Below are 15,363 nucleotides of genomic sequence, written 5' to 3'. Positions count from 1 at the left end.
TTGTGGGGCCAAAGCCCGCACAGCCCCTAGGAGTTGGCTCCTGTGTTGGCCACAGCAAGAACAGAATGTTGGGCTAGATGGACTTTGGATGTGATCTACCAGGGCTCTTATGTTCTGAATGTTTATGGTGAGGAATGGGAGACAGCTGGAGAAATGTTAAGATACCTCCCACCCAGAAATGTATTTTTGAGACTAAAAGGATTTCTCTATCTTGTTCCAAATGGAGTCTGTAGGTCAGGCTGGACTTCAAGCTTGCAGAAGAGTTCAGGGGCAGGAGTCAAAGTTAAGACTCTCAAACAGCTCTGACTGGAGCAGGGGGAGAATTGCCTGCATATCTGCATATCTGCATCCAAGCAGAGAGCAAGCCTAAGGCCAGGCAAGATGTGAGATTTGCCACATTACCTGTCCCTGCACAGTTGAGTTTTCTTTCACAGTCAGCACAGGGGGATGCAAGTCAAACTGGGGGTGTCAAAGGGTGTAGGGTGGCTTTAATTCATGGTGTGCAAGGAGATGCCATTTAGTGGCACAAGGGTGCATCAACAGAAGTTGTAGAGTGTGAAAAGAATCCAAGGGTCTTAGGGTCTTAACAAGCTTAACATGACTCAACAGCATGATGTGGCAGCAAAAGAAGGCCATTGCTATTTTATGCTGTATCAACAGAAGCTTAGGGTCCCAATCAAGAGAAGTAGTAGCACCGCTGTATTCTGCCTTGGACAGACCACACCCAGAGTATTGTGTCCAGCTCTGGGCGCCACAATTTAAGAAGGATGTTGACAAGCTGGAATGTGTGCAGAAGAGGGCAACCAAGATGGTCAAGGGTCTGGAAACCAAATCTTATGAGGAATGGTTGAAGGAGCTGGGTATGTTTAGCTTGGAAAAGAGGAGACTGAGAGCAGATATGACAGCCATCTTCAAATATCTAAATGGATGTCATGTTGAAGATGGAGCAAGCTTGATTTCTCCTGTTCTGTTTTTTTTTTTTTAAATAATTTTTATTAATTTTACAACATAAACAAAAAACAAACAAACATAACACGACTTCCCCAAACCTCCCCTTCACTGCATTCTTGTTTTAAAATTTTTTAGCAATCCTTCATCCCTTTTTATATTTAATTCTCTCTAAAAAATTTTAAGTTTCAATTTTTACAGCTGTAATTCTTTATATCCAGTCCCTTGACATGATTTCTCCTGTTCTGGATGGCAGGACTCAAACAAATGGATTCAAGTTACAAGAAAGGAGATTCTGGCCCTCTGTCCTGCATGCTCTAGCTCAGTGGTAGGCAAACTAAGGCCCAGGGGCCGGATGCGGCCCAATCGCCTTCTAAATCCGGCCCATGGATGGTCCGGGAATCAGCGTGTTTTTACATGAGTAGAATATGTGCTTTTATTTAAAATGCATCTCTGGGTTATTTGTGGGGCATAGGAATTCGTTCATTTTTTCTCTCCAAAATATAGTCTGGCCCACCACATGGTCTGAGGGATGGTGGACCAGCCCACGGCTGAAAAAGGTTGCTGACCCTTGATATAGCTGATATTCCTGCTTTGCAAGAGGTTGGACTGGATGACCCTCGGGGTTCCTTCCAACTCTACAATTCTATAATTCTATGTTCCAATCCAAATCCCTCTCCTCATGCCTGCTATTCATCGTGGAAGAAAAGCTTTCCCATGTGTCACTAAATGACATCTCCGTGTACCCTAGGTAAGAGGAGAAGCTGTGTGTTGCACAGACTCCAGATCTTCTCTGAAAACTGCTGTCCTTCTCTTCCCACAGATCATTTCTTTCCTCTGTGAGCATGCAAACAGCACATCTTCCAGTTCACATGCTTCTAGACCATGAATATTTTAGCACAACTGTAGTCTCTGCCAATCCCACTGGCTTTCCTGGTGGGTGGCTAGGTTAGAATGTTTGAAGGGAGTGCGATGGGCTGGTCTGTTGACATTCAAGCGGTTCATTTCCTCTCTTTGTTTTCAGTGGCGAAAAAGCTACACCCCACAATGCTGTTAGGGTTTATGTAAGGTCAACTGCAATATCCCAAATCTTGCAATTCCTGACTTCGCTGGCTAGGATGATAAACCGAAAATGGATGCCTTTGTACTAATTAAATTGCTATTTTTTATTTTTATTTAGAAAGGAATATTAATGAAAAAAGTGCATACTGTGGTTAGGTGGTAGAAGATCAGCCTACTCCCCCTCCAGATTTATTTGCTGGACTACAGCTCCCATCACCCCTGACTATTGGTGATGCAGGCTAGGGCTGATGGGAGCTGGGGTCTAAAACACTTGGGAGAGCACCAGGTGAAGGAAAGGTGATCTAAGGGATGCATACTGCTGATTTACTGTTTCTTCTGCATAGGAACATGATCTCTTTGGAAAGATCATCTTCTGTTTGCATCCCCTGCCCTTCTGCAATCTCTCTCCCTTTTCTTAACTACCTATGTGGACACAGTACAGTGGTTCATTGGTTCCCGAACTTAATCCATTCCAGAAGTCTGTTCCAAAACCAAAGCGTTATAAAACCAAGGCATGCTTTCCCATAGAGAGCAATGCAAAATGGATTAATCCGTTCCAGACTTTTAAAAACAACCCCTAAAACATCAAATTAACATGAATTTTACTAACAAGGCCATTGATCCATAAAATGAAAGCAATAATCAATGTACTGTACTGTACCGTAACATGAATAAGACAGTATTGTAGATGATGAAAATAATAATAAATAATAAATAATAATAAATAATAAATAAATATTTTTTTCCTTATGTGCTGTTATGATAGCCATTGTTCTAAAAACCAATGTGACTTGATTTTGTGTTTGACATCCTCGAGAAAGCAGAATTGTCTGCTGTCACACTCGCCTTTGTTGCTTCTAGGCTGAACTATTGGTATGCATCGCATGTGGGGCTACCACTGAAAAATGTTCAAGGGCCTTAATTCATGCAAAATAAGATTTCCAGCCTGATAAATAGTTGTATCTGGAGCCTATTTTGTGGAACATACAATCCTAGTTTTGTTCTGTCTGTGCTGGTTACCATCATGTTTTCTGTCACAACCCAGGGACGATCGCCTATCAAGCATTGGTCTGTTTACATGCAGAATTCTTAAAAAACTGCCTCGTTCCACACTAATCAAATTTAGCCCTGTCTGTGTTTGTGTGTGTGGAACTTGCTCACTTTTCATTTGATTGATTGTTCTCAACCACCCTTCCAGCTGGAAGAGGTCATTCCATCCCACCTTTTGTTATCTTTGTCCTTGTAATTGACAATAATGCATTTTGAATTGATTAAGAGCCTTCTCTTTCCTTCTCTCTCACACATGCTCACCTTCTCTCATACATCCCCTCCCCTCTCTCTTACACACATATGTACACACTTCTTCCCTCCTTTGCTCACCATCCTACGCTCTTCCCATCTCTCTCGCACACTCACACTCACAATTCTGCCCCTGCCCCTTTTCCTTCCTTTTCCTTCCCATCAAATGGATTCAGAAGCATATTGCCTCCAACTGTGCATACAGACCAAAACCATTATGACATAGTAGTAGTAGTAGTAGTAGTAGTAATAATAATAATAATAATAATAATAATAATAATAATAATAATAATTTATACCCCACACCCAGCTGGCTGGGTTTCCCCAGCCACTCTGGGTGGCTCCCAACAGAATATTAAAAACATGGTAAAACACCAAACATTAAAAACTTCCCTGAACAGGGCTGCCTTCAGATGTCTTCTAAATGTCAGGTAGTTTTTTATCTCTTTGACATCTGGTAGGAGGGCATTCCACAGGGCAGGCGCCGCTACCGAGAAGGCCCTCTGCCTGGTTCCCTGTAACCTCACTTCTCGCAGTGAGGGAACCGCCAGAAGGCCCTCAGAGCTGGACCTCAGTATCCGGGTCGAGAATTGTGGGTGGAGACGCTCCTTCAGGTATCCTGTGCCGAGGCCGTTTAGGGCTTTAAAGGTCAGCACCAACACTTTGAATTGTGCTCAGAAACGTACTGGGAGCCAATGTAGGTCTTTCAGGACCAGTATTATATGGTCTTGGTGGCTACTCATAGCCACTGATAGCTGTATTCTCCATGAATTTGTCCAAGCCATCTAAGTTGGTGGCCATCACTGCCTCTAGTGGGAGTAAATGTTCATCGTTTAACTGCACAGAGTGAAGAACTATTTCCTTTCATCTGTCCTGAATCTTTCAACTTTCAGCTTCATTGCATGGTCAAGAGTTCTAGTGTTAAGAGAGGGAGAAAAGCATTTCTCTCCCCACTTTCTGTATGCCATGCATGATTTTATACACGTCTACCGTGTCATCTCTCACTCACTTTTTAACTAAGCTAAAGTGTCCCAGACGCTGCAACCTTACCTCACAGGGGAGTCCCTCCATCCCCTTGATCCTTTTGGTTGCCCTTCTCTGAAGGAACCATTCAAGCCAAGCAGAAGCCCTCAAAGGCCTTGTGAATAATGGCTGCAGTGGCGTAGCGTGGGTTGTCAGCACTCGGGGCAAGGCAAGTAATTTGCGCCCCCTAACCCGTGGATTTGCGCCCCCTACCCCTACCCCTAACCCTAACCCCCAGATGTTGCGCCCAGTGCGGCCGGCCCCCCCTGCACCCCCCACGCTACGCCACTGAATGGCTGGCAAGGTGTGTGGCCTAAGGAGAAGCTGTGTGACCTGGCAAGTGTCCCGAGGGGCAGATAGAGAGATCCAGAGGGTTTCATTTGGCCCCCTGATGTTTTGCCTCCTCTGCACTAGTGCAAAGCCACCACTGGGTTGCAAATACAGTTCAAAAAATTCCAGCTGTAAAACTCAGCACCGTTCAACCAGCTGCAATTCAAAACAGCAGAAATCAATTATAAAAATCCTTCTGGAATTAAAAAAAGGAGAACACATTTTCAAGGCATGTCTACAAGCTGCCACCGTGGTTTCTTCTCTCTGCTGCTTTCTCTCCCCCCAACTTTCTGCTTCCTTGGCATAAGCTGAGCATGCTCTCCTCTGAGGAGGAAGTTGGGATCTCTTTGCCACCATCCAGGTGGCTGACTGCTGATTTGACAATAGCACTGACAGGACCCGGGAGGGGAACCTCGCTGCTTAAACATGGACTCCTTCCCACTTCCTCACAGCTCCATGTGCTAAATGGGTGACAGCTGGACTGCCCAGGCTTCTGTTTCTTCTGCAATCTCAGTAAAGCTGCAGCTGGAAGCCACATGGCTGAATTTCACAGTACAGTATTTAAAAGGGCATTATCCCCTGTTGTACGGTAAAACCCAAGCAGTGGTTTTTGCTGAAAGATTGGTGGCCATGCTATAAGCTCAATCCAGGGAGAGGAAGGGGAGCAGAAAGCCAAAGTGCTTTGTTTGGACATACTGTAGGACTTAAGATGGAGGCAATGATGCTTCTGAATACCAGTTGCTGGAAGCCACAGGAGGGGAGAGTGTTCTTGTGCTCGGGTCCTACTTGCTGGTTTCCCACATTGGCCATTGTGAGTACAGGATTTTGGACTAGATGGGCCATTGGCTAGATCCAACAGGGTTCTCCTTATGTTCTGAAGGCTCACTTCTTTTGATGCTTGAGACATGTGTTTTTAGGGCCTACCTTATTTCTGTGGCGTTTTCAGTTTTTAATTGTCCCACAGAGGAACTTATGGTCTTCAAACCAAAACATTCTGAAGGTCCCAGGCCACAGAGAAGTTAGGCTGGCCTCAACTAGAGCCAGGGCTTTTTCAGCTTTGGCTCCAATCTGGTGGAACGCTCTGTCACAAGAGACTAGGGCCCTGCGGGACTTGACATCTTTCCGCAGGGCCTGCAAGACAGAGCTGTTCCACCAGGCCTTTGGTCAGGGCACAGCCTGACTCCCTCCTTTGGCAATCTCCACAGAACTTTAGCCTAATGGTTGCCATCAATTTGAGTTGAATTAATTTTAATGAAATGATTTTAGAATGTTGTATTATTTTATTGTTGTTAGCTGCCCTGAGCCCGGCTTCAGCTGGGGATGGTGGGATATAAATAAAATTTATTATTATTATTTATTATTATTAATTGTTATAACTGACCTGGACTCTGCTGATGAAGGGCAAGTAATAAATGTAATCATTAACAACAACAGCGTTCTTAGGTACTGTTTTTATGTTGTGACATTTTTCTTCTTTCTACAAACTCTGTGGTTTTACCTGCCTCCTGTTTTGTAATATACTAAAATGCAGTGTTAGAAACAGAGATATGAACACTAGGAGCTAAACGGCACCTTAAACCTAGGTAATGGGAGCAACAATGAAATGTACAGGCACACTTTTTAAATAACAAGAATACAAAGCTGGAAATGAATGAACTACAGCTAAAATATCATGTTCATTTTTCACATGGTCAAGTCCTTCAACCGCCCGCCCCGCTAATATTCTTAAGAAGGTCTTTTCTCCACTCTTCAGAGAGTGGTTGGAAGTGGGGAGGCAGGAAAAGGCCCTCCTTTCCTTCCACTCTGCCATTTTAATCTGAAATCTTAGGCACAGCATTGTGCCCAGAGCTCAGAAACTGCTCGTGCTAATGAAATTCCTTGTTGCAAAATGCTTCTAGAACAATGGGAGTTTCGTATGCTGCTAACATGGAATTTGTAAACCACCAACTGACTGTCAAGACCAGGGGGGTGGGATCTGTGGCTCTCTAGAGGTTAGAGCCCTCCAGTTCCCACCATCCTTAACCATTAATCAGGCTGGCAGGGAGCTGATGGAAGTCAGGAGTCCTACAGCATCTGAAGGACAACAGGTTTCCACCCTTTTGGTAAGGCATGATGGCAGCTCCTGTGTATGTTTCCTCTCTTACTAAGTGGTGGAGCTTCTACTTTGCATGCAGAAGCTCCCCAGAGTCATTCATTGGCATCTCCATGTAGGTCTGGGAGTGAGCCCCAGTCTGAAACCATGGAGAGCCACTGCCAATCTGTGTAGACAGTGCTTAACTAAATGGACCAATGGCCTAGTTCAATATAAGACAGCTTGCCTACGCCCCTGGGCTCCAAAATTACTGCCTATGCTGACTCTTATTCTCTGCACACGTTGCTGCACTGGAAAGTATTAAGTCTGTTTTTCTTGATGTTTGAACCCAGGCCCAGCACTGGCGGAATGAAAATTATGAGCGGCCCATTGACCTGGAAGGCTCTGGAGATGATGACTCCTTTGAGGATGAAGAAATTGATGAAATCGAGGATCTCTACTCAGGCTCTGGCTCAGGATGTGAGTACATATTTAAGACCCTTAAAAGGAGGGACGTCGCCCTGCTGAGTGTGGCTGGATAGAAGAGATCACTCTTCCTCCTCCATTTATATTGGTGGCAGAGTTATTACGGAAAATTTGTGGGGGGTTTTGGTGGTGGTGGTGGGGAGAAAAAAGCCCAGAGGTTTGAATGTAATTTTTTTGGAATTCAGAAGCAGACAGCTGGTTAGCCTTCCAGAAGCAAACATTGTACAGAACATTGAATGCATTTATTCTCCTCATCCTACTGAATGTCTGGTTCATTTATTTAAAATGCTTATAGGCTTATTTTTAAAGGCCAAAAACCCTATTAAGGTGGCCTGCAAATAAAACATTGGTGGGAAGCCTCAAGCACAGTGTAGATAAAATTATTAATGGGGAGGACCATTAGCTCAGTGGTAGGACACATGCTTTGCAACCAGAAGGCTCCAGGTTCAATCCTTGGCACCTCCAGGTAGGGCTTAAAAAGACTCCAGTCTGGATCCCTGGAGATTCAGTCAGTGTAGGAATCCCTGGAGATTTAGTCAGCGTAGGAAACACTCAGCTAGATGGCTGACTTTGTAGACAGCAGCTTCCTGTGTCCCTACAGTGACTCTGAACAGTCAGATCCTAACCTTTGCTTCCCTTACAGATTTTGAGCAGGACTCTGGGATCAAGACCATTGTGCAGCTCAACACAGATGCACCCCTCACCCTACCTACCACTTCCCCCGTGTTGCCCGCTACCTCTGTGCAGCCAGTAGCCACCCCCTTTGCACCATTCCCTGCGGAGGAAGCCACCTCTGACCCAGTAACGAGCAGCCTCTACATCCCTAGGGTGACCGAAGCACCAGCGGTCACCATCCGGAAAGCGCTTGGTACCACTGCTAGCACCGCAGCCCTTGATGCCTCTGCTACCGCTAGTACTATTGCTACCACCACCGCCACAACTGCTGCCACCACCACCACCACCTCTGCTACGATGCCTATGTCCAAGCCAACGACTGTCCTGAGAGTCCTGCCCCCCTTTATCACCATTGTAGCCACGACGCAGTCGATCACACTTGAAACGCCAACCACGGCCACCGAAGTTGCCAGGACGGAACTGAACACAGCTCCGCTGGTGACCACCGGCGTGACGAAGAGCAGGGCTGTGCCAAAGCCAAGCACTTCTCGGGAGCCAGACCGCAGTGAGAGGACTACCACACTGCCCCAACCCTCAAGTTCTACAGCACCTAGAGAACCAGTCCAGGTATGGTTTGTTGTGCTTGTGATTTATTAACTTAAGTAAAGGGATGTCCCATGGAAGAGGGAGCAAGCTTCAAATTAGAAGAAAGGGATTCCGACTGAACATCAGGAAGAACTTTCTGATGGTAAGAGTTGTTTGACAGTGGAACAGAAAGTGGTGGACTCTCCTTCCTTGGAGGTTTTTAATCAGAGGTTGGATAGCCCTCTATCATGGATGCTGTAGTTGATATTACTTTGGATTAGAAGACCCTCGGGATCCCTTCCAACTCTACCATTCTATGATTCTATGAACATAAAATACAAAATACAAACAAAGCAACAAAAATACAAACACGCCCACCCGCCCACCCACCAACCCAAGTTACAAAACACAGGAGCAGCACAGAGGTATTTTCCCAAAAAAACAGAGAGCGAATAATGCAGAAAAATAAAAGCAGTAGAACACATCATGGAAGCCAAACTCCACAATTTGGCTGGGGGAGAGAGTTTTCTGAATTTATCACATAAGTAATGACACACCAAACAACACAGAAATGTTGTAGGTCTTCCTTACGCTTAGAAATATGTAATTTGTGAGTTATTTTCTTGACAGTAGCCAGAGTCCACATATTCTCATGCCAAAATGAGAAGCTAAAGCCCTTTGATTTATGGGCCAAAGAAGTTATTGCTGCAGTCAGCATCCGCATAAGGAGTTCCTTAGATCAGAAACTTGCCGTTTGATCATCCCTCAGGTTCAAAAGGGCAAGTTGCAAGGAGGCATTAGATGGGGGCGTTTCATTTTTTCCCCTGACGCTTTGGCAAAGTGCACAACCAGAGTAAAAATTTCCACAATAAATCATAAGAAGATCTAAAAATAAAGATACAAAAATTTAATATCAATACAGTGGTGCCTCGCAAGACGAAATTAATTCGTTCTGCGAGTTGCTTCGTCTTGCGATTTTTTCGTCTTGCGGAGCGCGGATTCCCCGGGTATTAACGGTTTTACAAAATAGGAAGCAAACTCGCAAGACGTTTTCATCTTGCGAAGCAAGCCCATAGGGAAATTCGTCTTGCGAAGCACCTCGAAAAACGGAAAACCCTTTCGTCTAGCGAGTTTTTCATCTTGCGAGGCATTCGTCTTGCGGGGCACCACTGTAACAGCAACCATTCTCCCCCCCCCCAAAGCCCTTAAGCAATACTCCATCCCAAGAGTCTGTTCAGCAGCCTTGGTGTTTAGCTGGAGCCAGTCAGGGCCCCACCCTCCCAGGCCAGGTGGAAAAAGGCATGCAGGACAGGGAGAAGGGCTAAACAGCACAAGGCGCAGAGAGTCTGTAATTGGTTCTTCTCATTTTATGTTTATTTTGATGTTTAAATAAAGTTAAAGGAAGTTGCAGGATGGTGGGGGCAAATGGGTTCAAGCAGCAGTCCTGGTAAATGACTTTTCCCTCTGCATGTCATTTTCCTGACGAAATCTCTTCCCTAAAAATGATCCTAGCCTTGTTGGGGAGGGAAGACTGGCACTGCACACTGCCTTTTAAAATTTTAATCCAGAAGAGCTTGGGGTTGTAATATTAACCAGGAAAATGGCATGGTTGTGAGGGGTTCAGCAAACACTGCACACGTGTATTAGGGCTGCCATCTGAATTGTAAACCAGTTGACTAAATTTGCAGAGAAATATAAATAACGGTTCTTGAAAGGGGGAGAAGTTCACTTCTTTGTTTTAAGAACAAGCTGGCATTGTTAATTTCAAATATCAGCTTTTGTTGCACATCAAACTTTAACCCTGGTTGATGTAAATTGTGGGAGTAAATTGACGGATTTGGGGGTGGCATAATGTTTGCAATTCTTTCCTGCCCTTTTCATGGGGGAACAGAAGCACACATGTGCAGAAGGGATGGGGGAGTAGCGATGCCCAATGATGTTCATTGTTGTGTCACACCACGCCCACTGGTGTGAATGAAACTTAGTGTGTCATGCCTGTATGCCAGTCAAAAAGCCACAGTTCCATAGCTCAACAGGTCCTGCAGTCTGTAAAGAACATTAGAAACAGGCAGAAGCCCTAGCATTATAATCAGGAAAACTAATGTAACATTCCTCCTGTTTGAACACATCCTTAGTCATGCTCATTCATTTCAGTGGGTCTAGCATTGGATACAACCCAAGGTTCTTTTTCTGAAGGGTTGTGGATGATGCCGTTTTCCCTACCTTCCACTGAGAGCACAGCACCTTTTTATTCCAGTTGATTTGGTTTCTTAACACCTTCTCTGTGCCCTCCACACTCTTGAGGGCCAAGTTTGAGGCTCGACCGTGGAGATAGAAATAGCAGTGGGAGAATGGCAGAGTAAGTGCTTAGGTTAATTTGTTCCAGTAGCACCTTAAAGACCAACTAAGTCAGTTCTTGGTATGAGCTTTCGTGTGCATGCACACGAAAGCTCATACCAAGAACTGACTTAGTTGGTCTTTAAGGTGCTACTGGAAGGAATTTGTTTTGTTTTGACTATGGCAGACCAACACGGCTACCTATCTGTAACTAGGTTAATTTGATTTTTTTAAAAATACAGACATATAGTGTGAGATCTGCTGTCACCATCAAATACAGTGGTACCTCTGGTTACGTACTTAATTCGTTCTGGAGGTCCGTTCTTCACCTGAAACTGTTCTTAACCTGAAGCACCACTTTAGCTAATGGGGCCTCCCGCTGCTGCCACGCCACCTCTGTGCGATTTCTGTTCTCATTCTGAAGCAAAGTTCTTAACCTGAGGTACTATTTCTGGGTTAGCAGAGTCTGTAACCTGAAGCGTATGTAACCTGAAGTGTATGTAACCCGAGGTACCACTGTAGTTTTTAATTAACCCAACCAATAATTTATTTAGGTGGGGAATTTGTATCCCACGTCTCTGCAAATGGGCACCAAGGAGGCTTCCAACAGAAATCAAAAGCAGTACGGGTGGAACACAAGCCAATTTAGCTAGATCACAAAAAACAACAACAGCTCCAGCATTAGAAACCAACCAACCGGCCAACCCCAAAACAACAGATCCCGGTTAAATGGTGCTGAAACTAGAAAAGAATAACACCTTTGTCACCTGGAATCTTGAAGTAGATGCTAGATAAGGATCTGGTGAGGAAATTTGAAAATTATGGGGTGGCACAATTGAAAAGGCCGATCCTATGCTTAGATGGAAGTGCACAGAATCCAAGAAGTGACTCCTAGGAACAGAAACAGGGCCAGCCCAATACATTTTCCTCTCTGAAGCAAAGGGCAGGAGAAGAAAATGAGCTTGCCAGATAAGGTCTGTAGCCCATATAATCACCTTCCTGTTCTCACAGTGGCCAACAAGATGCCCATGGGAAGCCAGCAAGCAGGAACTGAGTTCAACATCACTCGCCTCACCTGCAATTCCCAGAAAGTGGTATTCAGATGGCCACTGCCTCCAACTATGGAGCAGAGTATAGACATCACAACTAGCAGCCTTATCCTCCATGATTTCCATTAATACTCTTTTAAAGTGACCATCGCTGCCTCTTGTGGGAGTGAATTCTATAGCTGACCTACAAAGGACTTCCTTTTGCTTGTCCCGAATCTTCCATCATTCATTTCTTTGGATGACCATGAGTTTAGATTTGTAACCTACTCTGGGCCCTGGTAGTGAAGGGCAGTTAATACTAATAACAGATCCGGGTTTGCCAAACTTTTTTCGACCCACAGGCAGATTTGCAAGTTGGAGAAACTTATAGGTGCCACACACCCACTGCAACCAAGCAAATGCTGCTCCCTATTCTATGAGTGGCAATAGAATGGCTCTCTTAAGCCTTATTTCACTGGAGAAAATGAACCACATAGGCATCAGGGAAGGCTGCTTTGGCCACATCTGCCCTCACAGGCACCATGCTGGTGTGTGTCCTGCTTCTAATAGTAATGTAAGGGATGTGGGTGGCACTGTGGTCTAAACCACTGATCCTCTTGGGCTTGCTGATCAGAAGGTCAGTGGTTCAAATCCCCATGATGGGTTGAGCTCCCGTTGCTCTGTCCCAGCTCCTGCCAACCTAGCAGTTCAAAAGCACACCAGTGCAAGTAGATAAAAAGGTACCGCTGTGGGGGGAAGGTAAATGGCTTTTCCGTGCGCTCTGGTTTCCGTCACAGTGCCCCGTTGCGCCAGAAGCGGTTTAGTCCTGCTGGCCACATGACCCGGAAGGCTGTTTATGGACAAACACCAGCTCCCTTGGCCTGAAAGCGAGATGAGTGCCGCAACCCCATAGTCGCCTTTGACTAGACTTAACTGTCTAGGGGTCCTTTACCTTTACCTCAATAGTAATGTCTATTAGTTGACTTGTTTGTGATAAGCCAGCTCTGCTGTGTTTGGGGACCTCCTTCTTATTCTTCTTTTCAGGCAGTCAGGCTGGACTTCTTCCCCAAAATCATGCCACCGGTTGGCTGCTGGACTGCAGATGTGATTCCAGCATTGTGACTCTAACATTTAGAGGAGGGCAGGAAGGGAGAAATCACCCTGATCTGTGGCTAGAGGGCTCTGACTCAGGAATAGAGCATCTGCTCTTCATCTACTGAGATTCCTGCATTGCAGGGGGTTGGACTAGATGACCCTGGGGGGTCTCTTCCAGCTCTATGATTCATATAATATCTGAAGCTCTGGAGAGCTGCTGCCAGTCAGGGTAGGCAATGCTGAGCTAGATGGACCAGTGGCCTGACTCAGCGCATGGCAGCTTTCTTTGCTGTGCTGGTTTTTGGGTGGATCTTCTGGGTTTCAAAGCCCTCCCAGTGCGCAGCACATTATCCTCTTTCTAACAATCTGGCAGTTAGAGACACAACAGGTGCCGCAGAGAAATCTAATCCTTCTCTTTGTCTGGGCTCCCAATTTGCAAAATAGGGATGACGGCATTTCTTTGCTCTTGTTAAATATGAAGAAAGAAGCTATTTTGGTTGGTCGTGGCTGGGATGTATTGTGGCAAAGCACAAAGAATCCCAGGAGCTGGATTGAAAGTGCTGGGTGTGGTTTTGTTATTTTGCTGATTATCATTTTGTCCAGACTTTGCTCCCGAGAAGCTCACAGAGGTTCATATGCTCCCCTGTTTCATCCTCACAGCAGCCTTGTGAGGTAGGCCATCCAGTCTGCTTTATGGCTCAGTAGGGATTTCAGCCTGGCTCTCTCCACTCCTAGTCTAGCCCTTTTACTGCTACATCCGTGGTGGGGATGTTGCTGGACTTCCAAGTCCCATCGGCCCCAACCAGAAAGACGAATGGTCCAGGATCGTGGGAGTTGTTGTCCAACAACATTTGGAGGGTCAGTTGTCCCCCACCCTCTACACTACAACATCCTAGCTTACACACATGTACTTGACACAAAAGGGTGTGGATTTTCACACCCACCAACCCACCCACATCCACCCACCACCATAGATTCTTTGGGGACAGCTGTAGAAAGCTCTCCTAGTGCTTTCTTTACTAAACTTTATCTTTTTTTTATTAAAAAACCCCAACAACAAACTTGAAACGTTGTTCCTGGCCAATGGAGGCAGTATCACCTCCACAATTTGCAGAAGGGATGAGCAGACTGCGCTCTGTTTTTCCTGAAAACGAGAAGGAATCATTGCTCTGAAGCACAATTCATTTTGAAGGCTGGCCTGCCTTTCCAAAAAAGGAGTGGATCCACAGCAGATGTGGCACATGACTCACACGAGCCTTATCTTAACCCTTAGTGTCATTTTCCATGCATACATACATAATATTATTATTAATTGTTGTTGTTGGACTCCATTTCCCATCAGCCCCAGCCAGCATGGTTGTTGGCCACGGATGATGGGAGTTGTAGTCCAGCAATATCTGGAGGGCTTCCTACCCCAATCTTACACGGAGGCAGGCATGCCTACTCTAGGGGGCAGAGGCATCTTTAGTCCCCTCAATATTCCTTAGCAGGGGGCTCCACCCCACCCCCCAAATATTGAGGGGGTGGAAGAGGCCAAACTGCTGAGCTGAGTGCAGCATCGAATGCAGGTGCTTCCTTAGTGTGCATGAGAAGGAGCTATAGCCATTGAAGCTGTGTGGGACGGGGCAAGGCCTCCTCCCGATGACATGCCTCCTCCCAGTGATAAGTGCATTGCTTGTGTGAAGTCACAGATGTGCAATGCGTGTCATGCGTGCAATGTTGTAGCTGTGCACTGCACGCCACGCGTGTGACATTGCACACGCCACTGAGACCCCAGTCTTTGGCTCGAGGTGGTTCCTCTGCACGGAGGCACCTTCCTTCCTTCCTTCCTTCCTTCCTTCCTTCCTTCCTTCCTTCCTTCCTTCTTCATTTTTCCAAAAATCTATTTGTTAAAATGCCACTCTTGCTTTGAAATATCCTGTCTCCTGCACCTGAGATAGCTGATTCCTTCAGGGTTCACTTTTCTTGGGTCATTATGTTCACAGGACAACTTCTCTCTCTCTCCGTCTCTCTCTCTCATCAGATGCCCTGGATTCCTGACATGCAAAGCCTTATTTCAGGGGTGGGTGTGTCCAGAAGCCATTAGTCTCTGCCTCCCCCTGCTGGCCAATGTCTGTAACAGGCAGTTCCATGCCATTCAAAAAAATGCTCCCTGTGAAGATCCCTCAACTTTGCCTCTTCTTATTTGCCCAGGATAATAATAAATCAGAAGAGCATGAGAGCGGCTTTGGGAGAGGATTCCAACCAGTTTTCTCATAAAAGTGCAGAGTCTGACTCAGAAAAAGCAGTGTGGGTGGTAGAATCTTCTTATGTTAAAGAACCACTGAATGATGAAGGTTGAAGGTGAAGTTATTATTTTTAAAAAAGTTTTCTAATTCATTCTCTGTCGTTTTCGGGGTTGTTCCCACATAGAGGTGCCTATTGAATTGGCCTCTGCTAGATCCTGCCCTAGATTTTGCGGTTTCATGTAAGAGGAACGCAAAA

At 45.6% G+C, this 15,363-nt stretch overlaps 1 protein-coding gene across 1 annotated transcript in view; it reads left to right on the top strand.

The window, feature by feature from the left end:
* Positions 1–15,363, top strand: part of SDC3 (syndecan 3) — a 104,538-nt gene that overhangs the window by 84,771 nt on the left and 4,404 nt on the right. The window contains exons 2-3 of the mRNA XM_081869279.1: positions 7,087–7,213; positions 7,863–8,461. Coding sequence (XP_081725405.1) covers positions 7,087–7,213; positions 7,863–8,461 — 726 coding nt within the window. The remainder of the gene's footprint in view (positions 1–7,086; positions 7,214–7,862; positions 8,462–15,363) is intronic.

Source organism: Podarcis erhardii (genome assembly GCF_964252035.2).
Source record: "Podarcis erhardii genome assembly, chromosome: 7".
NCBI lineage: Eukaryota > Metazoa > Chordata > Lepidosauria > Squamata > Lacertidae > Podarcis > Podarcis erhardii.
The sequence above is the reverse complement of the archived record's forward strand: the minus strand, read 5'-3'. Positions and strand labels throughout refer to the sequence as shown.